The sequence below is a fragment of the Loxodonta africana genome, chromosome 17, assembly GCF_030014295.1.
Source record: "Loxodonta africana isolate mLoxAfr1 chromosome 17, mLoxAfr1.hap2, whole genome shotgun sequence".
NCBI lineage: Eukaryota > Metazoa > Chordata > Mammalia > Proboscidea > Elephantidae > Loxodonta > Loxodonta africana.
The window spans coordinates 72,872,486-72,895,474 of NC_087358.1; the positions used below are offsets into that span (position 1 = coordinate 72,872,486).

The 22,989-nt window shown below is 45.1% G+C and overlaps 1 protein-coding gene across 1 annotated transcript in view; it reads right to left on the reverse strand.

Moving 5' to 3' along the window:
- Positions 1-13,025, reverse strand: part of C17H13orf42 (chromosome 17 C13orf42 homolog) — a 43,216-nt gene extending 30,191 nt beyond the window's left edge. The window contains exon 1 of the mRNA XM_023551345.1: positions 12,609-13,025. Coding sequence (XP_023407113.1) covers positions 12,609-13,025 — 417 coding nt within the window. The remainder of the gene's footprint in view (positions 1-12,608) is intronic.
- Between the last annotated feature and the right edge of the window lie 9,964 nt (positions 13,026-22,989).

Sequence of the window (22,989 nt, forward strand, 5' to 3'; positions counted from 1 at the left end):
TTATGTAATTGAATTTTTAAATACAGGCTGTTTAACACCTGGCTCACAAAATACTTGAAAATTTCCCACTGGTTCCCTGGGTGGGCCAGCTTCAGCCAGCTGCAGACACCACTGGACATAGCACTCTGTCAAGGACATTTATTTATTCTTCCATCTAGCACCCCTCTACCCCGCTTCTTCAGATGAGTCTTCTTTCTAACTCCATGATTTAAAAAAAAAGGCGGGGGGGCGATATCTTCTTCCAAACCTCACCTCCCTGGTCACAGTTTTTAGTCAGACAGTAGGTACCTGATAAAAAATGGGTCCATCAGAGTCTTGCCTTGGGGTTCTTCTAACTGTAATAAGGAAATATAGCTCCTTCCGCTTTGGTGGCCAAATTCAAATGCCGTGAATTGGAAGGTACTGACAGCCACACATGGAGAGACTGCCTGCAGTAGGAAGACATTGAGGGTGACATGTAGAGAAAGACAGAGACGAGAGATAGGGGAAGAGGAAGTCCTGGATGCTTACGACCCTGACTCCTATTGTCCCTACAACCAGCCTCAAATTTTCCTCCTCCTTGGTTTGCTTATATAAGCCAGCGTTGTTGTTAGCTGCCATCTGGTTGGTTTCGACGCACGGTGACTCCATGTATAAGAGAACAAAATGTTACCTGGTCCTGCACCATCTTCATACTTGTTGAGTTCATTGTTGCGGCAATTGTATCAATCTATCTCACTGAGAGTTTCCTTCACCTTTGCTGGCCCTCCACTTTACCAAACATGATGTCCTTCTCCAGTGATAGGTCTTTCTTGATGACATGTCCAAAGTAAGTGAGTCAAAGTATCAGACAATATTATGTGATCCATCTATAGCATTTTTGTTTACTGATTTTTGGAAGTAGATAGCCAGGCCTTTCTTCCTAGTCTGCCTTAGTCTGGAAGTGTCACTAAAACCTGTCCACCATGGGTGACCCTGCTAATATTGAAATAACACTGGCATAGCTCCCAACATCATATCAGCATGCAAGCTATCACAGCACAACCATCTGACAGACAGGTTGTGGATACAAGCCAGCACATTCCAATTTTTGCCTACACTATTATCGGCATAGTGGTTAAGTGCTATAGCTGCTAACCAAGAGGTCGGCAGTTCAAATCCACCAGGCGCTCCTTGGAAACTATGTGGGGCAGTTCTACTCTGTCCTATAGGGTCGCTATGAGTCGAAATCGACTCGATGGCAGTGGGTGGATTTAAGCTGAATTCTGTCAAGTACAACCAAAAGAGCTCTGACTAGTACATCCTCCTTGCTTTCTGCCGTATTTGGGGTGATATTCAGGACCACGTCAAAAGACAGCCTTATTCATTTTATATTACAGCACCTAAGGAAATGTGCACCCATAACTGAACAAGTGTTTATGAGAAAAGATGGGAATTTATCAAACAATTGGTAGATATGAGAAAATACGAAACAACAAACATACTGTTGATGAAAAACAAACAATTTGCAAGAAAAATACCGTCACTGAAACTTTAACACATCCACGCATACAAAGTCTCAATACACAGACTAAGTGGTCACCGTGCCAGAGGAAGGGATGAACAAGAGAAGCACCAGGTATCTTTTGGGCAGTGGAACTATGCTGTGTGGTACGGTGATGGTGGAACGATGACACTATGCATTTGTCAAAACCCATAGGGCTGTACAACATGAAAAGTGAACCTAATGTGAGCTATGGACTTTGGTTAATTATAACATGTCAATATTAGTTCATCAGTTGTAACAAATAGACCACAGAAATGCAAAATTTCCTGTAATGACAGGAGAACTGCAGGGAGGGGAAGGGTGTGCGGGAACTCTCTGTGCTTTCTGCGGAGTTTTTCTGTACACCTAAAACTCCTCTAAGAAACAGGCTGTTTTTAAAAGTATGTTATTGATGGTGGTCTCTGGTCCATTACAAACTAAATACTTTAACTGTTAGGATATGATTCCATATTTATATACTTGAACTATACGCTATTAAAAACAAAAGGCAAGCCTTTTCTCACTCAAAATCCTGGACTTGTTACTTTTGCAGATCTTCCATCCAACTTTGTAACAGGTCCTTCTTAAATTACAGTTTGGGGCTCTCAGGCTATTCTTTTATTGGGCAAATATTTCGTGCCTGGCTCTGAGCTAGATGTTGAAGAACAAAAATAAATAAGACATATTTCCTTCCCTCAATGAGCCTACAATCAGCAGAAGAGATGAGCGAGTGAACAATTACAATGCAGTGTACAGTATACTGTGTGCTGTGTACTGTGTGCAGTGTGTAGTGTGCAGTGTGCTGTGTACTTTCTGCTGTGTGCTTTGTGCTGTGTGCAGTGTGCTGTGTGCAGTGTGTTGTTTGCTGTGTGCTTTGAGCAGTGTGCTGTGTGTAGTATGTTGTGTGCTTTGTGCAGTGTGCTATGCGTAGTGTGCTGTGTGCAGTGTGCTTTGTGCTGTGTGCAGTGTGCTGTGTGCTTTGTTCTGTGTGCTATGTGCAGTGTGCTGTGTGCAGTGTGCTTTGTGCTGTGTGCTGTGTGCAGTGTGCTGAGACAGGAGTTAAACACAGGGAGGAGGAAAATGTACTGTTTTGGAGTGTGGATATCAGAAAAAGCTGCCTGAGGAAGTGACTTCTTGCTAAGTTTTAAAAGACAAGTTAGCCATGTGAACAGGGAATGGGGGAAAGGAAAAAAGAAGAAGGAAATACTGTTTCTGGACTGAGGAAACAGCACCTGCTTAGAGGATTGACTGGGGACTATAATTACATACCTCGTGGCTGGCTGTGAGGGGCTGCTGGAATCGTATGCCCTGTTATCAATCATTAATACGCTGCCTGTCAACTTGTGGAGAACTCTGCCAAGCATAATGGAACACTCTTCGAAGCTCAAATTGAATTTTTACTGTCTTTTGACTCTGCAAATCAGATATGAGGCAGTGATATAAACCCCCCAAGAACTGATGCTCACAGAAAGCCTGTATTTTAACATCACTGCAAAAACCCTGCATTTGGGGAAAGTCCCCACTGCAGATCTGAAGGATAACTCCCAGGGGTGTAGAACAGACCTAAGCTGGCTCCCCATCCCGGACACAACTTAGAATATTTTTAAAAGAATTAGATCCAGGCCTTCTTGCCATAGAGATGAAATCTTCCTCCTAGCTATTAATATGGTTTCATTTTATGAACTAGAATCGAGTGGCCTCAGTAGGAAATTGATTCTGAAAGCTTACTGTTGTCAGAACAAAATTCTTTTAAATAAAAGGCATTGACTTTTGGCAGCCATTCTCCAGAATTCAACTGATTCTTTTAAAAATCATATTTATAGCAGGTGAACTGCTCTGGCTGGTGGGGGGGGGTGGAGGGGGGTGGTGGGAGGGGTGGGGGCAGGGTAGACACTTTGCCAGACAAACACTATCAGGAACCCAAGCTGCTCCAAGCTGGATAATCTATGGGGGAATTAATGAGGACTATTAGTTTTTTTAGTGTTCCGTGGTGTGCCATTGTTGTTGTTGTTGTTAGCTGCTGTCAAGTCACCCTCTGACTCACAACAGAACGAAACACTGCCCAGTCCTGCGCCATCCCCATGATTGGTTGTTGATGGGACTGTTGTGACCTATAGAGTTTTCACTGTCTGATTTTCAGAAATAGATTGCCAGGCCTTTCTTCTTAGTCCATCTTAGTCTGGAAGCCCTGCTGAAACCCGTTCTGTAGGTAACCCAAACTGCTTCCTTAGGTCAGCCCTGGCTCTGCAGCCAGATCCCCCGAGATCTCCTCCCAGCCAGGGTTCACTGACATATTTCAGTTTTCATACCATGGTTACTTGTCCATCCGGCCCTAAGGGCCCAAATGCCAGCCATCACTCTAGTCAGGGTCAGGGCATACTGGAAAACATTTTGCTTTTCACCTCCCATCAAAAACCAAGTTGAAATGGGTAGGGGGCTTCTTTTTGGGGGTGAAGGAAATGTCCTAGAATTAGACAGTGGTGAGGGTGGCCCAACAATATACTGCAAACCACTGAACTGTCCACTTTAAAGGGTGGACCTTATGGTGTGTGAGTTATACCTCAATAAAGCTGTTATTTAAAAATAAACAAATAAATAAAAGCCAAGCTGAGAAAAGTGATGGTTCTGAAAACCAAATCAGTTGTGCCGCGGTTGACTGTGACTCATGAAAATCCCCTGTGCGTCAGAGTAGAATTGAACTCCATAGGGCTTCAGTGGCTGATTTTCTGGAAGTATATTTCCAGGTCTTTCTTCCTAATCTATATTAGTCTAGAAACGCCACTGAAACCTCCGCTGGTATTTGAAATACTGGTGGCATAGCTTTCAGCGTCACAGCGACACGCAACCCACCACAGTACAACAAACTGACAGAGAGGTGGCACCGGCATCTAGTGTGTGGTCAATAAAGACGTGTTGATAAATGAATAAATTCTGTATCTATTAACGAATTACTACTAAAATATTGTCGAGAGCACCATCAATCACATCATACAAGGTTTCCTGCATAAAGCCCTGTATGAGAAATTTAGGAATTCTAAGCTGGGAAAAATCTTGCTTCCTCTAAATAGCTGTTAGGCTTCTTCTTTTCAGATGGCTAGAACCTTGAAACGAGTCCAGCTCTGTTTTTATTGCGGCTTCCAGCCAGCGCAGAGCCACGTCAAAGCTTATCCACAGCAACTGAGTTAGCCCATATGATCCGCACAGTCTTCTGAGTGGTCTTGATTTTCTGTTGATGTTTTCTCTCGCCGGGTTTTCCAATTTCTGTGGTGATTTTATTATTCCACTGTGTGGCTCATCTCAGATATTTGGTAGGATGAGTTGGGAATTATAAAATTATTTTTGTTGAAATGATTTGAGGACACAGCCCCTACCCATCACGAAATTCACAGTCCAGCTGGGCTCATGCTGTTTCACCAGCTATTTTTCCAGCGCATTTCGGGAAATGCAGAAGTAGATAGTACAAACCAAATATCTAAACGTGGTCGCAACCTAGAGCAAAAATGGAATCAGAGGGAGCCACGCAAAGAGAAGACTCTAAGATGAAGGGGAATTTTACACATGAATTGGTGAAGAAAGCTTAAAATGAAGTAGCGAAAGTGCATTTTCTTTAGTGTTTTAATATTAGGGAGAATATATTTTCTCATTTGTTTTAGTACAGCTGTATAAGCTGTGATTAATCTCTAGTCCTTGGAAAATGGTGCAGGCTCTGTTCAAAATATAGCTGAGCAGTCTGTTCCACTCTTAAACATAACAAACACGTTACTACCTTACAACATGTTTTCCCCTATTCGAAATAGGTGATTGCGAGGTTGACATGACTAATGATGCTGTAAGTAATCTCTAAACATTTTTTAATTGCACCAGCTGCACCGGTCTCTTCCAAAGGGATGCGGCGCTATCTCAGCTCCTGTGGCCTTGGTTCTCTTGAGAAATGGCCTTCAGCCTGCAAACCAACAGGAAGGCTTTCTTTCTTGCTCCCTATCTCAGCCACAGCGGACTTGGCAAAACAGATCCACTAGCAGAGAGATTCTTATGAGAGTTTTTCAGCCTGTTATAAATATACTAATTAGAGTCCAGGTGCCTGACATCTTTATCTTTAGTTTAATAAAGACTTTTGTAGTTGTTTTGTGGACTATGTGCTCAAAACATTAGGGAACCCTGATCTTTCCCATATAAAACCCTCCCATCAACCCTTTAGGGTAGACAGAATTTGGGAGAAATTTAATCCCCTCTGTCTCTTGAATAAAAAAAAAAAAACTTTTTTTTGAATACTGGTATTCAATAAAGCCTTCTTACTGCTTACCTCTTCCTGTCTCAGTATTGGCTTTGCTGCAGGTGGCTCGAACCTGCAATTCGCGGTAACAAAAACATTCCTTCTGATCTCTTAATTTCATGCCAGGTTCCTCCTGGACAAAGGGAGGCCAGGCCAAGGAGCCAGCTCCATGCGAGTCAGGGGGCAGGTATTCCCCTAAGGACTCCCCTTACCCAGGTGTGCAGAATGGAGCAGCCTCCTCACAGCATCCTGAGCTGTACCCTCCTGCGTCTTCTCTGCTACATTGTCTTAGTGTCTTAAAGGGGCCACAATGGAAATACCACAAATGGGTGGATTTAAAGAACAGAAATTTATTGTGTCTCAATTCTGGAGGTTGAACATCCAAATCAAGGTCTTGGCTGTGTGGATTCTTTCCTTGTTGGTAGCCCCAGGTATTCCTTTCTGGTCTTTTCATAACTCAGAAGTGATTAGGTTTAGGACCCGCCCTACTGCAATGACCTAATCAACATAATAAAAGGAAACCCTATTTGCTCACAGGGTTATATTTACAGGTACAGGAGTTAGGGTTTTAACACATATTTTGGGGGAACACAACTCAATCCATAACATATACAAACTCAAAAAACCTTTCCGATTGAAAGGAGTTGTGGCACAGTGAAGAGTATGGGCATTTTGACATACACAAATTGGTTTGAAATCTTGGCCCTTGGTTTGTCAAGTGTATGGCCTTACATAAACCACTAATGTCTGGGAAACTACAGTTTCCTCACCTGTAGAATGAGGCTGGTACCCCACATGCAGGGTTTGCAGAACTCAGGAGTAACTGCTGACCACTCTGACTGTGCCCAGGCGGTGGCTGAAGAGCAGAGGAAGGCGGGGTGAGGAGGGGGCCATTCACTGCTCCTCTTCTCTGACAGATGCATCAAAGGTGCCCAGAGCAGGCGGGGCCTTGCCTACAGGTTCTGAGATTCCACAAGCTAGGATAGGCCCCACTGCAAATGTGCTGTTCTTCTCCCATTGCATCATGCACTGTCCCAGATCCTAAGAGCTGAGCATCCCAAAGAAGAGTCTCAAACTGCAGCTCATGCCCAATGCAAAACAAAGACAGAAGGAAACCAACTGCTGTCAAGTCGACTCTGTCTCACGGTGCCCATGTGTGTCAGAGTAGAACTGTGCTCCATAGGGTTTTCAATGGCTGAATTTTCAGAAGTAGATTGCCAGGCCTTTCTTCTGAAGTGCCTCTGGGTGGACTCCAACCTCCAACCTTTCGGTTGGCAGCTGAGCATGTAACCATTTGCGCCACCGGGGACTCCAAAAAAAAAAAAAAAATTGCCGTCGAGTCAATTCTAACTCATAGCAACCCCATAGGACAGAGCAGAACTGCCCCATAGGGTTTCCAAGGAGTGGCTGGTGGCTTTGAGCTGCTGACCTGTTGGTCAGCAGCCAAACTCTTAACCACTGCACCACCAGGACTCCCAAGGACTTTAATAGTGACACAAAAATCCACAGATTTGAATTTTTCCATTTTGATTTTAAAATGTTGCAAAAAAAAAAAAAAAACTTTATTTTTGGAAGGACTTCCTACTCTGAGGGAAAAGCAGGTTGTCACAGAGCTTGGCTGAGACCCCTCCATGCAGGGACTGAGGGTGGCTTCCCACCCCCGCCCAGGCCAGCCCCACTTCTGTCTGTCCTCACTTCCTCCTATCAACCACGTGGCACCCTTCCAGCCTTCGGAATCTCCAGGGGGCTGGGATAATAGACTATCTGGCAGCCTGGTGCTTTATGTCTTAGACACCAGTAGCATTCCAGCACCCTACTAGAAATGTCTGTCTCCTGGGCATAAAAATTGGGTCTTGACCAATAGTGATTTGTGAAATCAACTTAGTGTGTCATGACTTGCATCAAAAGAAAGAAAGAGAAAACAGAATAGCATAGAATAGATTGAAAAATATCAGAGTGCAGTATAAGAAACAGGAATAAGACTATTTCATGAAACTTTTGTTTTGGTTGTATGTTTGAGCAAACTAAGACAATATATCAAATATATACCCACTCCTCACTTATTGACATGGTTAGGTTCCAAAGGCCAGGTCATTATGTGAAAATCAGCTTTATGCAAAAATGGAAGATGACCACATCAGATCACAAAATGGAGGATGACCACATCATTACATAACTGCCAAATTACATCATTACATAGCTGCCAAACCACTGAGAATCATGGCCCAGGCAAGTTGACACATAACCTTAACCATCACAGCCAGCGTTACTCTCGCATGGCACCTTGGCATTGGTTACTGCCAGGCGTATGTCATTAATATGCAAAATAGTCAGACAGTAGATTTTTTACTACTGTAAAGGCAAAATGTTGGATACTGAGATAGTCAATAAGCGAGGAGGAAGTGTAGTTCTTACTGTGAGTCTCAATCAAAATAGTTCAAAAGCCAGTATCTTACCTGAAAGGAGTGGCAGACAGGGGAACATAAGATCTACGGGCAGGCCAGGGCTGGTACTTGGGGGAAGCGAGGTGACCTGGAACCACAGGTAACACTGCTCTGTCCCTGGGTAGATTAAGGCCAGTGCTCTCACATGGCACAAAAGACATCAGACTTGTGACGTTTATAAAGTGTCTCTATGTGACCTGTAAGCATTCACTGCTCTGCTCTGGGGATCGAAACATGAAACAGCTATAGTTTAACCAAGCTCACTCTGCTTACTGCAGTCTCCCAGGGTGCATTTCAACTGAGAGAGTTTTAATTCTCCTGGAATCCAGATTTCTGGGTTCCGTGGAGGTGGCGGTGACCCACCCAAGCTATCACTCTAAGATGATCTTGGAGCCTTGAGCCTCGAACGCTGGTCTCTTTTAAGTCAAACAGACGTCAAGAGAAATTAGTAAAGTATGTTTTGCCTGAGGTGTTGTGCTCTTTTAAAAGAATTACATATGTTCAGTTTCAACAGAAACTCCAAAGGTCAGACTACAGCTACGTTTTAGGGTAAATCAGTAATTATTTTAATCGTTCTTCGAGACAATGCTGTATAGAATTCCACTGGCCACATATTACTAGAGATAAGCTGGAGGGCTGGTGGCACAGTAGTTAAGAGCTTGGCTGCTAACAAAAAGGTCAGCAGTTTGAATCCACCAGCTGCTCCTTGGAAACTCTACGGGGCAGTTCTACTCCATCCGACAGCGTTGCTATGAGTCTGACTTGACAGCAATGGGTTTGGTTTTTTAGGTTTAGTGATAATCTGGAGTATTAGAATCTGTAAAAAAAAGTCTTTCTTCTTTGCAACATTTTATACTCTAGTCGAAATGCTACTCTGATTGGTAAATCATATATTAAATAAACTTCAATCAATTTCTATTATTGGCTCAATATGATTTCTGTTTTAACATAACAAATTGCATAAGAATGTGAGAAGCTAGAATGAACTAACATTGTGCGTGCTTGGAATATAGAAGAAGAGACAGAACAGTTAGCTCTGTAGGGGAGTGTATTTGGTTCTTAGAGCTGCTGTAACAACGTACCACAAACTAGGTCACTTAAAACAACAGCAACTTATTCACTCACAGTTCTAGAGGCTAAATGTCCAAACTCAAGGTCAGCGAGGCTATGCTCCCTCTAACGTCTCTAGGGGTGAATCCTTCCTTGCCTCATCCAGCTTCTGGTGGCCCCAGGCACTCCTTGGCTTGTGGCTACATCACTCCGGCCTCTGCTTCTGTCTTCACATAGCTGTCTTTCCTCTGTGTCTCTGGCTGTGTCTCTTCTCCTCTTCTCATAAGGACACCAGTCAGATTGGATGAGAGCACACCCTACTCCAGTATGACCGCAGGTTGACTAATTACAGCTGCAAAGACTCTCTTTTCCAGACGAGGTCCATTCACAGGTACAGGGGTTAGGACTTCAGCATTTCTTTTTGGAGGACACAATTCAATCCATAACAGGGAGCCAGGGAAAATAATGCTCTTTGTCCCACAGCTTGAAGCTCAGCAGGCATTTTCTACCCATGCAGGAGGGTAATGACCTTTCAGGAGGAAGGAGCCCTCCTGGTCCCCTGAGCCAGCTATGCACAGAGAGCAGGTAGCCACGGACCACCTGGCCAGCCACGGAGCCCACACCTGTTACTTCAATGTGCACCCAGCATACAGCTCTTTCTTTAGGAGAAGCAGGGCAGGAAAGCAGTTTGTGTAAAGGCTGCTGAAAGCCTCCTGCCCCTTACATCTCAGAGTCAACAAACGCTCAAGTACCTAGTATTGCCAGGTGCTGCTGTCACACACATGATCCTGCTGACACCTCGCAAGGTTTATTACTATTTCCATTCTATACTTCAGAAATAGAGATACAGAGAGGTAACCCAACCAGACAAAGTCATACAGCTGGTAAATAAAACATGAAAAAATCAAACTAGTTGCCCCTTGAGTCCGTTCTAGCTCATGGCAACCCCATGTGTGTCAGAATAGAACTGTGCTCCACAGGGTTTTGAATGGCTGATTTTTTGGACATAGACCACCAGGCCTTCCTTCTGAGGCAACTCTGGGTGGACTCCAACCTCCAACCTTTTGGTTAGTAGCCAACCACTCAAATGTTTGTACCACCCAGGGACTCCTCAGCTGGTAAATAAAACCGGTGGCCTTTGAGTCAATTCTGACTCAAAGTGACCCATAGGACAGAGTAGAACTACCCCATAGGGTTCCAAGGCTATAAATCTTTACGGGGGCAGACTGTCGCATCTTTCTCCCATGGAGCGGCTGGTGGGTTTAAACAGACAACCTTTGAATTAGCAGCTGAGCACTTAACCACTGTGCCACCAGGGTGCCTTGGCTGGTAAACAGTAGAGCTGAAATTCAGACCTTAGGCTGATGGACCCTTTCCTGATTCCACCCTGGGAGGGTCATCTCTTGAGAAACCCCGTACACTGTATCATGCCTGTGCCCCTCTTCACAGCCGTCCCTCCAGGGCCAGAGTGGGTTGTTCTGCTTCCAGCCCTTCCCTCACCTTCAGCATCTGAACAAGGAAGGAGAAGGAGAAAGGGAGGGGAGTTCTACCTGGAGAGAGCTCCATTCTGCAGGGAAGTATGGTGTCTACAGAAAATCTAACTAGAACCTACAGCCCCAAAATACTCAAGCTGGAAGGAAGCCCCGAAGCCACTGGACCCCTCCATCAACAGAGGTGTCCCCAAGATGACTGACCCACACATCTACAGCTGGCTAGGCACAGGGTCAGCACCAGGACTCAAGAACTAGGACTCTTTTATATGAGTCCCAAAGCAGACATATTCTGAGGGTTGGAAATGGTTATTTAAATTGCTCCCACCTGCTATAAAATGAAGACCGTTGGAACCATTGGGCTAGGGCAAGTCCCACCAATCTGAGAGCAGGCCAATCAGTCATCCCTCATTGATGGAGCTGCCCAGCCTGAGGGCACTCTCAGCAGACAGCAAAGAATGGGAGACAGGTCTGCTCTGAACACTTTCTATCCAGCCGTCAGGAGAGCGAGTGACCAACGTACAAGACAGCCTCCACCACAGGCATACAAAAGTGGATGTGAGGAGTGGGAAATGAGGCCAAATTGGGGGTCATGGTGGGAACCAGATGGCCAAGCACATACAGGTAAGGTCGCTGAGTCTCAGCCGGCTCATCTGCGATGCCTCTGGAGGGCATTATTGAAATGCTCAAAGAATGATGAGATACGCAAAAGCACTACGGTAAGTATAAACGACAAGAACAATGCACGTTCTTTCTGTCCCTGATTTCATGCTTGTGTCAGTCTGGGCTCAGACCCCCAGTCCCCAGCAAAACTGCCCCGTAATCTCCTTCGAGACATAGACTCTCTGTGCCTGTAGCTTGAGCTGCCAAACACCTGAGCCCAAGCTGCAGGCTGAGTAAATCCTCCTGTTAGTTGGCTTGCATGGGGCTGAGCACCTAGATATTTGAAAACATTTAGTCTCTGGGTGGTGCAAATGGTTAACACACTTGGCTGCTAACTGAAAGGCTGGAAATTCAAATCCTCCCAGAAGTGCCTCAGAAGAAAAGCCGGGTGATCTACTTCTGAAGAATCAGCCATTGAAAATGCTGTGCAGCACAGTTTCTACTCTGACGCACAGGGGTCACCAGGAGTCGGAGTCAGCTCGACGGCAGCTGGTACCGGTAGCTCATATAAATATTTCACTTGGATTTTTAGATGTGCTAATACTAGCAATAATTATAAATAAATAATAATGATAATTTGTTGGGAAATTCTCTGCCAGTCCCTGTCACCCAAACATCTTGAGAGCGTCATCTCATTTAGGGAGTCAGGTGGCCAATGACAGCCGTGCCTGAAAATGCAGTACCCCCAAGCCAAAGCCCAGGCTTCCCCACTAGCCTGCTCCACCCCCTTTCCTCGGCGTGAAAAATAAACACGGGACTGGCAACCTTCTCCCACTGGGCACATGACCATGTAGAGTCTCCGAGAACTACTAAATAAAAAGCATTGGCCCTAGAGTTGCCTCTGACTCATGAGGACTCCTCGGTATCAAAATAGAACTGTGTTCCATAGGGTTTGGAACGGCTATTTTTGTGAAGTAGACTGCCAGGCCTTTCTTCCAAGGTGCCTGAGTGGACTAGAACCTCTGACCTTTTGACCCTCCAACCTTTTGGTTAGCAGCCCTGCTGGTTAACCGTTTGCACCACCCAGGGACTCCTCAACCACTCCTCAAATGTGTCAGATGAAGCCGTGAGGAAGGTGAGAGAGAAGGGCTGAGGCCCGTTGCACTCAGGTGTGCAGGCTGGCGGGAGGAGACCTACTGTGTACTGCACAAGTGTATTAAATGACACTGCTCGGCGGCACGTACCTTTGTCTCCTGGGGAGTCGACCGGGTGAAGGCCTTTTTGCCCCCCTTGGAGGAGGACTTGGAAGACGTGGAGGAAAGCCCCACGACGCGCCCGGCCTTCAGGTCACCGAGGCTGCTGAGGTATTTCCTGCGCAGGGCCAGCAGCTCCTGCAAGTAGTGCAGGCAGTCCTGGGCGCGCGAGGACATCCAGGCCCGGTCCCCCTCGCGCTGCAGGCAGTGCGCGCTGCCGTCCATGCTGCCGGCGCTCCTGTGCTTCCTCAGGGACTCGCTGAACGTCTCCCCGTGCTCCCCGACCACGTACATGGAGCTGCTGCGAAGGAGCCGCACGGCCGGGCTGGCCCCGCCGTAGTACGGGCTCTCGGCCTCTGCCTTCCTCTGCGGGCCCGAGCCGAAGATTGAGTGGATCTTCCTGAACATGGTGCTTGGTGTCTCTCCGTGGGCCCCTTCCAGCTGCCTGCGCCGCCGCCACCTGATCTAGCTGGGGGAGAGGCGGCCGCCACGCAGGCCTGCTGCCATCCGCCTCTGGGGTCCCCAGTGCCGGCTGGGTCAGGTGGGGGGGCTGGGCATCTCTCATGGGGGACAGCTACACCCAGTCGCCACGCTGCGGAAACAACCTGCCGGAATAAAGCTGAAAAAGCAAGTTCCCTGGCTGGCTTTGGAGAACCATTTGGTGCCAAAACCTTCGGTGCTCTTCCATCAAAGGCCTGGCAGATGAAGAGAGCCTGACTGTGCCCTTTCGCTCACTTCTTTCCTTTCTTTCTCATTTCCCACTCTGACCGTGACTTGATCTTGGTGTGGATTTTACATTTCCGCCTTGGCTCAGCTGGCCCCGGCCCTCACCGCCGGTTCAGAAGGAACCCCACTCTGGAGGGCTGCCTCTAAGTCCAAGGCCCTGTGTGTAAAATCCAGCCCCCGGGATGGGCCCCTGTCAGGGCTGGCAGGTGCCTGATAAGCTGGGTTCCGGAGCTTCAGCCTGCGCCGCAGTAAGGCCACCTGGCGCGGTCACCGGATAGGGGCCATTGTACAGAGCAGGACGGCTCAGGTGTCCGGGCCTTGGCTTTCTGCACGAACCGTCAGGAGATGAGGGTGGCAATGTGCCTGGGGCAGACACCGTCTTTAGCCCGAGCACACCTGAATATAAATTAACCAGTTCAAATTAGAGGTAAGCTGTTTTTCAAGAGCATTGTATGAATACTTAGGAATCTCAGGGATGTTTCTGCTAGGGTTTTTCTCAGGCAAATGCCAAACATCATTATTGCATTCATTTATCAGCATAGCCCATTTCTCTTCTGGGCTTCAGTCAAAGAGCTGAAGCCCGGAGCTATCTAGGACAGGCATTTTCTTAATCTGGGGTGGGCTTTAGATAGACGATGAACCCCCAGAAATTGTATGAAAAATGTTATTGGATATATGTGTTAGCAAGTTTTATTTTTCCTGATTTTTTTCTTTTTTATCTTGGAGAGAGAAAGGTATAGTTTAATCAGATATCCAGAGATGTCTGTATATATATATTTAAAAATTTGCTATGTCTTTCTCTAGAACAATAACCATGGTTTTTTTTTTTTTTAAATAAATGTAGATACATATGGATTAGAAGACTTAACATTGTGAAAATGTCAATACTACCGAAAGTGGTCTATAGATATAACGCAATCCTGACCCAAATTCCAACACCATTCTTTACTGAAATGGAAAAATAATCACCAACTTTATATGGAAAGGAAAGAGGCCCTGAGTAGCCGAAGCAATATTGAAGACGAGGAACCAAGTAGAAGGCCTCACATTTCCTGATTTCAAAGCATACTATATGGCCACAGTAATCAAAACAGCCTGGGACTGTTCAGTGACACATAGACCAACGTAACAGAACTGAGAACCCAGAAGTAAATCCACCCATCTATGTGCAGCTGATTTTTGACAAGGGGTCAAAGCTTATTCAATGGAGAAGAAACAGTTTCTTTAACAAATGGTGCCGGCAAAACTGGATATCCATGTGCAGAAAAATGAAACAGGATTCATACCTCACACCATACACAAAAACTAACTCCAAATGGATCCAAGACCTAAATGTTAAAGCTCGAATTATAAAGTTCCTGGAAGATAATACAGGGACAAAACTATGGAACCTACTTTCCTTTAGAAATAGGCTATCAAACACAATGACAAATGAAAGAACAACAAAAGACATATTAGATAACTAGGACCTCCTAAAAATTAAAAATTTGTGCTCATCAAAAGACTTTATCAAAGGAGTGAAAAGAGATCCCACGAACTGGGAAAAAATCTCTGGGAACGACATATCAGATAAGGGTCTAATCTCCAAAATACACAGAAAACTTCAACAACTAAAAAGACAAACAATCCAATTAAAAAATGGACAAAGGACATGAACAGGCACTTCACCAAAGAAGACGTTCAAGCGGCCAACAAACACATGAAAAGATACTGACAATCATTAGCCATTAGAGAGATGCAGATCAAAACTACAATGAAATCTCATCTCACCCCTGCAAAAATGGCACTGAACAAAAACACAGAAAAGAACAAATGCTGGCAAGGTTGTGGGGAGACTGGAACCCTGGTCCATTGTTAGTGGGATTGTAAAATGGTACAACCACTGTGGGAAATGGTATGCTGCTTTCTCAAAGAACTAGAAATAGAAATACCTTATGATCCAGCAATTCCACTCCTAAGTAAATAAGATCTAAGAGCAGTGACCTGAACAGACATATGCAAACTTATGTTCATTGCAGCTGGGAGAAAGACGTGGCAGTCTGCTTCCGTGAAGAAACTCTGTGGGGCAGTTCTACTCTGTCCTATAGGGTCGTTACGAGTTGGAATTAACAGCAAAGGGTTTTAATGGGTTCATTGCAGCCCTCTTCACAACAGCAAAAAGATGGAAACAACCTAAGTGCCTGTCAACAGATGAATGGATAAACAAATTGTGGTATATACACACAATGGAATACTACTCAGCTACAAAGAATAATAATGAGTTCTTAAAACATATTATAACATGAATGAATCTGAAGAACATTAAGCTGGGTGAAAAAAGGCAATCACAAAAGACAAATATTGTATGGTCTCACTTTTATAAAAAGAAAAAATTAGCTATATGTACAGAAAACAATGATCTTTGGTGGTTACCAGGGATGGGAGGGGAATGGAGGAGGAATTTCTAGATAGTAGACATTTGTTGGAGCCCTGGTGGCACAGTAGTTAAGAGCTTGGCTGTTAACCGAAAGCTTGGGACTTCAAATCTACCAGCTGCTCCTTGGAAACTCTACAGGGCAGCTCTGCTCCGTTGCTATGAGACAGTCAACTCCACGGCAATGGGACTTAGATATTTGTTATTTTCAGTAATGGAAAAGGCAATACCCAATATAGGCGAATTCTGCACAGCTTGATCGAGGTAAATGATGACACTAAAAAGTACACATGAACAAATGACATTTTTGGTAAATGCTGTAACATATACAACTTTGCAAAAACAGCAAATATCAACCAAAATATCTAAGTGTGGCTACATAGGCAAAGAAGTATGCATACATGTGTATAGGAAGTTATACGTGCCTACATACATGAGTGCATACGAGGGTAAGTCAAAAATTGTACACATCTTTATTAAACAAAGATACCAAAATGTGAAGCTATTCTTTCTCAACATATCCACCATCTAGGTCTACACACTTCTGAAGATGGTGTTTCCATCTCTCTAACCCTCCTCCGAAGAATTCTGCACTCTTCGATCTACCCCACATCAAAACAGTAATTTTGGCATCCTCGAGGGATTCAAATCATGTCCCTTTTAAATGTTCTTTGAGTTTGGGGAACAAAAAGAAGTCTGAAAGGGCAAGATCAGGGCTGTAGCGTGGATGGGGTAACGCTTCCCAGCCAGATTCTCATAGGACCACCCTCGCTACCTTTGAAGAACGAGCAGGTCCATTGTCGTGGTGGAAAAAAAAATTCCTAGGTGCAAATTTCATGGCCTTTTTCTCACCAATGCAGTTTTCAATTTTCTTAAAAGTTTTTCATAATAAGCCCCCATGATCATCCTGCGTCCTTTGAGAAAATCCATCAAGATTATCCTTTTGGGATCCCAAAAAACAATTGCCATAACCTTCTGAGCAGTCTTCCCTTTCTTGGCTCATCTTCGAGGTCCTCCCCACCTTCCTTAAAACACTTATTCCACCTAAAAACTGTTTTTTTTTCATGTAAGGCGGCATTCCCATAAACTTGTTGCAAAGCTTTTATGACTTGGGAAGATGTCTACTCGAGTTTTGTCAAAAATTTGATATTAGCCTTGACTTCAAAATAGTTTTTTAATAGCACAAAAAGTATCCTTTTTTTTTTTTTTTTTAAGGCACCCTAATGAGACTAAAGGAAACCCTGGTGGCATGGTGGTTAAGTGCTATGGCTGCTAACCAGAGGGTCGGCAGTTCGAATCTGCCAGGCACTCCTTGGAAACTCTATGGGGAAGTTCTACTCTGTCCTATAGGGTCGCTATGAGTCGGAATCGACTTGATGGCACTCGGTTTGGTTTTCTGGTAATGAGACTAAGACGGTGTGTTACTGAGAGAACTTGTCTGCACCCATCTACTGATCACAGAGATATGTTTAAACACGTTTTGTTGGAATAAAACCATGTATGTATGAACTGGAAACCAGTATATCTATAAGCATAGCTATACACCTGCTTGTCAGTGCTGCATATATATTCATGTTAATAATAAAGCACAAAGGGGGCACAGCTATGGATACTTCCTAGACATAGCTCACAGGAGTGGTTTAGTGGGTTTGAAGGCTTAGGACCTCAGTCTCATGGGACAGTTCAGTCAACTGGCATAATATAGTTCATAAAGCTTATGTTCTACATCCTAGTCTGGTGAGTAGCATCTGGGATCTTAAAAGCTTTTGAGTGGCCATCTAAGATACAACTATTGCATCTAATCATCTGGAGCAAAAGAGAAGGAAGAAAACCAAAGGCTTAAAGAAGAAAGTACTCTGCAGGATTAATAGCCTATCCTGAGACCAGAAGAACTAGATGGTGCCCGGCTACCACTACCGACCATCTGACCAGAGACACAATAGATGGTCCCAGAGAGAATGAGAGAACAACAACGTAGAACAAAACTCAAAATCTTAAAAAAGTCCAGGTTTACTGGAAACCCTGAGACAGTCACCCTGAAACACCCTTTAAACCTGAAACTGAAACCACTCCCAGAGGTCACCTTTCAGCTAAATAACAGGTAAGTTCATAATGTAAAATCACCTGTGAGAACTCTGTTCTTTAAAAAAAGAAAAAAAAAAAAAAAAAAAAAACAATATGAGACCAAACGTCAACATTTACCCTAAAGCAAAGATGAGTCAGTAGTGGGGGGGGGGGGGGGGGGGAGGGCAGGAAGGCTAAATTAATGGAAATAGAACAACCAGAATGGAAATAATGAGAATGTTGCCGCTTGTGAAATATGTAACCAATATCATTGAGCAAAATGCATAAAACCAAAAACCAAACCCAGTGCCGTTGAGTCGATTCTGACTCATAGCGACCCTATAGGGCAGAGTAGAACTGCCCCAGGTTTCCAAGGAGAGCCTGGCGGATTCAAACTGCCGACCCTTTGGTTAGCAGCCATAGCACTTAACCACTACACCACCAGGGTTTCCAACAATATGCATAGAAATTGTTAAATGGGAATCTAATTTGCTGTGTAAACTTTCACCAAAAACACAATAAAATATTATTTAAAAAGAAAAACCACATAATCACACCCCTTTACTCAGTGAAACAATGCCTCTAAATACACATTACCAAGGAAATAATTCAAAATAAAGACCCATCTGTACAATAAAAAAATGTAGCTGCAAAATGACCTCCTAAGTGTGTTCTTAGGGAGCACCCCCTATGTGTGTGGGATTCTCCTAGCCACTGTGCTGGAAAAACCCTCTGCTGTCGAGTAGATTCCGACTCATGGCCACCCCATGTGACAGAGCAGGACTGAGCTCCAGATGGTCTTCTTGGCTGTAATCTTTATGGAAGCAGATTGCCAGGGCTTTCTTCCATGGCATTGGTGGGTGAAATCAAACTGCCAACTTTTAGGTTAGCCAAATGAAGCACGTTGCTGTCAAGTTGATTCTGACTCATGTTGTTGTTAGGTGCTATGGAGTCTGTTCCTACTCATAGCAACCCTCTGTACAACAGAACGGAACACTGCCCAGGCCTAAGCCATCCTCACAATTGTTGTCATACTTGAGCCCACTGTTGTAGCTACCGTGTCAATCCATCTCTTGAGAGTCTTCCTCTTTTTGGATGACCATCTACTTTACCGAGCATGTTATCCTTCTCCGGGACTGATCCCTCCTGATAACATGTCCAAAATATGTGAAACGAAGCCTCTCCATTCTCGCTTCTAAGGAACATTCTGGCTGTACTTCTTCCAAGACAGATTTGTTTATTATTCTGGCAGTCCATGGTATATTCAATATTCTTCACCAACACCACAATTCAAAAACATCAATTCTCCTTCAGTCTTCTGTACTCATTATCCAGCTTTCGCGTGAATATGAGGTGATTGAAAACACTGTGGCTTAAGTCAGACACAACTTTATGTCGTCTGCACATCCCAGGCTGTTGATGAGTCTTTCTCCAATCCTGATGTCCCATTCTTCTTCATATAGTCCAGCTTCTCAGATTATTTTCAACTCACAGCAACCCTATATGACAGAGTAGAACGGCCCCACAGGGTCTCCTAGGCTGTAATCTTTAAGACAGAACTGCCTGGTCTTTTCTGCCATGGAGTAACTGGTGGGTTCAAACCGTGGACCTTTCAGTTAGCAGCTGCATACTTAATGACTGTGCCACCAGGGCTCTTTGCAGAGTGCTTTAGGGCCTATAGAGTGTTTTCACATGTATTAATTTATTTAGTTTTTATGGCTTCCTTGGGAGAACGGCCTCATTTCCATTATCATCTCTATTGGGTCCCCGTTGCACAAAGGAAGAAGGTGAACTTTAAGAGAGTTTAGGAGACTTATGTGAGGACTGAATTGGGTAAATACAGAGCTAGCCCACAAACCAATGCTCCTGGCTTCAAGTCCAGTGTGCTCGATCCACTGCCTGTGAAGCCATGGACACGTGATGAGTTACAAGCTCTCCTGGGAGGTTTCTGCCCAGCACCTTTCTCCGCTCCACTAAGGCAAAGTATCTGCGCATCCAGGATTAACACATGCTGACAGAGCTCTTCTTAAGAGAATCCAGGGACTGTGGCTACACAGTCTTTTCCAGTTGCTTGTGCTGATGGCTCTATTATTGTATTTACTCTATACGGATTTAGAAAAGGGTTGAATAGACATAAATTAACTCTCTGAGCTTTGGTCTTCTGTGAAAGCAAACATCACCTATTCCACACGGCTGTTGTAATGATTAAAGGAGCTCAGATATAACCGATTGCCATCAAATTGATGTGTGGCAGAGTAGAACAGTGTCCATAGTATTTTCAATGGCTGCTGTTTCGGAAGCTGATCACCAGGCCTTTTTTTTGAGGCACCTCTAATGGACTCAAACCTCCAACCTTTCAGTTAGCAGGCAAGCATGCTAACCATTTGCATTGCCCGGGGACTCAAAGATAATACGTGGAGAGCACTTGGCATGTCATATTTGCTCAAACAAAAGTAACAATTATTTATAATAGCAATATATTATTAGAGGTTATAATAATATAAAAATACTATTACTTCTATTTTGCAGCTCCCAATATATAGCTACCAAGCTATTGTTCAAGGCAAATATTTTGAATGCAGGCATATACACAGAGGTCACAGGCTTAGATCGGCCAGCCCTGCTAGCAGCCGGCAAAGAAACTGCCAGCAGAGCCCCCAGCCTGAATACTGCCGAGTTTCCCTAGTTGGGCACCATGCCCTGGACAGCCTGTCGGCCTAAGGGTGCATGGCAAGGCATTCCATCCCGCTGGCACAAGGTCAGGTGAACACCTAATCAGTTCTCTCATTCAGCTGGGGGTGTCGCCTACTGTCTGAGTTGCCTAGTGCTGCTATAACAAGAAGTACCACAAGCGGGAGACTTTAAAGAACAGGAATTTATTATCTCACAGTTCTGAAGGCTAAAACTCCAAATCAGGGTCTCATTCTTTCTGTGGGCCTCTCTCCTAGTTTCTGGTGTCTTCCTGTAATCCCCGGAGTTCCTTTGCCTGCAGATCGGTCCTCACACAGCATCTATCTGTCCCTGTGTCTGTGTGTCTTCTTACAAGACACCACTGAGAAGTGATTAGGTTTAAAACCCACGCTACCCTGGTATGATCTCATTAACATAAAAGAAAACCCCTACTGTATTTCCAAACAGGGTCATAATCACAGGTATAGGGGTTAGGGCTTCAACAGACCTGTTTGGGGAACAAAATTCCACCCCTAACACCTGTCATTGTGGTCTAGCCTGAGGTAGCATCGGTGGGACACCATCGTTTCTTCAGCCCACCAGGCTGCACCTGCATTTCCTATAAGGAGTCCTGCATCAGAGAAAACAGTCCCTATATTTCCCCCTGGTTATGTGCACAGAAATCCCCTCAGCCAGATGTGGGGTGTGCCTGCTGCGTCCCTGGCAGTAAAGAAGGCAGGCAATGTGTGGGAGGAGGGGTGAGGAAGGGGAACAAAGACCGAGAGAGGGGAGAGGAAGATGGGAAGCCAAGAAAAGGAAGAGATGGAATCATTGGCGTTAAATAGTTAATGAGGAGTAAGATTACAAAATTCGACAACAGGTATCCCATGTCGCGTTGGTCCATTTGCACAGGTGTCCTGGAACACCTCCTTCTGGTTGTGCTATAAATTCTAAGGAAAAGAATTTCCCCTGGAGATCTGCTTCCTAGGCTCGGACTGTGATCCGCTGTGATCCCCTGTGCCTTCGGAGCTTTGTTCTCCGTGAGGCTGGCCCCAATGAGCCGATGGTGGCCCTGCGGGTGAGGGTTCACCAGGCACAGCCTCCCTGGGGGCAGAGCAGCTCCACAGGCCCAAACCTCCCCACTTGGCCCTCCGCACAGGAAGAATGAAAAAGGAATAACACATGGTTTTGCAGCCCCTTCTGACTTTAAGATGCTTACCCATTGCCCTAGAGTCACCTCCGATTCATGGAGACCCCACAGGACAGAGGAGAGCTATTCCAGAGGGTATCCAAGGCTGTAATCTTTACGGAAGCAGACGACCAGGTCTTTTCTTTTGGTTAGCAATCGAGTCTTAACTATTGTGCCACCAGAGTTCCTTTAAGGTGCTTGGAAATCCCTAAAAATTGGGGCCGTATGCAAACATCAGATCCTCTGAGGTTTGTTGTTTTTAGCTGCCATCCTGTGTGCCCCCGACTCAAGGTGACCCCAGGCACAATAGCACTAAATACTGCCTGCTCCTGTGCCATCTCCATGATTGGTTACTGATCAGACAATTGTGATCCTTGGGGTTTTCACTGGCTGATTTTCAGAAATAGATCACCAGGCCTTTCTTCCTGGTCTTAGTCTGGGAGCGCCTCTGAAACCCATTCAGTATCATAACAACACACAGGCGTCCAGTGACAAAAGGAGGTAGCTACACATGAGGTGCGTTGGCTGGGAACCAAACACAGGTCTTCCACACAGAAGGTGAGAATTCTACCACTAACTGCCCCCCAGGCCCGACAGCACTAGAGAGGTTTTATTTTTGAGGTCTGTTTTGCTCACTTCTGTACCTCCTGAGTTAATCCATTTGTATTTGATCTTCTCCAGAGACTAAGCCAAATCAAAGCTACATGTGATGAAAGACCAATCTAAGCACTAGGCAACCCGGAAACAATCACTCCCCTTTCCCTTGGGCTCCAGGCAGGACTTAAGCTCTCACTCGTGTGTTGTATGTCAGTTAGGATGAGCTAGGTTTTGCTGTGGTGGTCCACTACAGGTTGGCTGGAGGCTCGGCTCCTCTTAGTCTTTCAGGGACTCAGGCTGACAGAAGCTCCATCTCAACACATTTGCCATGGCAGCAGGGGAAGACAGCATGGTGAGACATGCCTCATTCCTAAACCTCCCAGCCATAGGTTGCATGCATCACTCCTGCTCACTCTTCATTGGCCAAAGCAAGTCACATGGTTTCACCTAACATCAAGCAAGGGGGGAAGTGCAATCCTAGCACGTGCCTGGAGGAGAGCCAGATACTCGTCAACAGCCCTGATGCTCGTCGTAACTGTGTTTATGTATCCTACCAGTTGCCATCAAGGGCATTCCAACCCATGGTGACCCCACGGGTATCACAGTTGAACTGTGCCCCAGAGGGCTTTCAATGGCTGATTTTTCAGAAGTAGATCGCCAGGCCTTTCTTCCGTACGCATCCTATTTCCCTTTTAGTACAATGTGAGCTCATA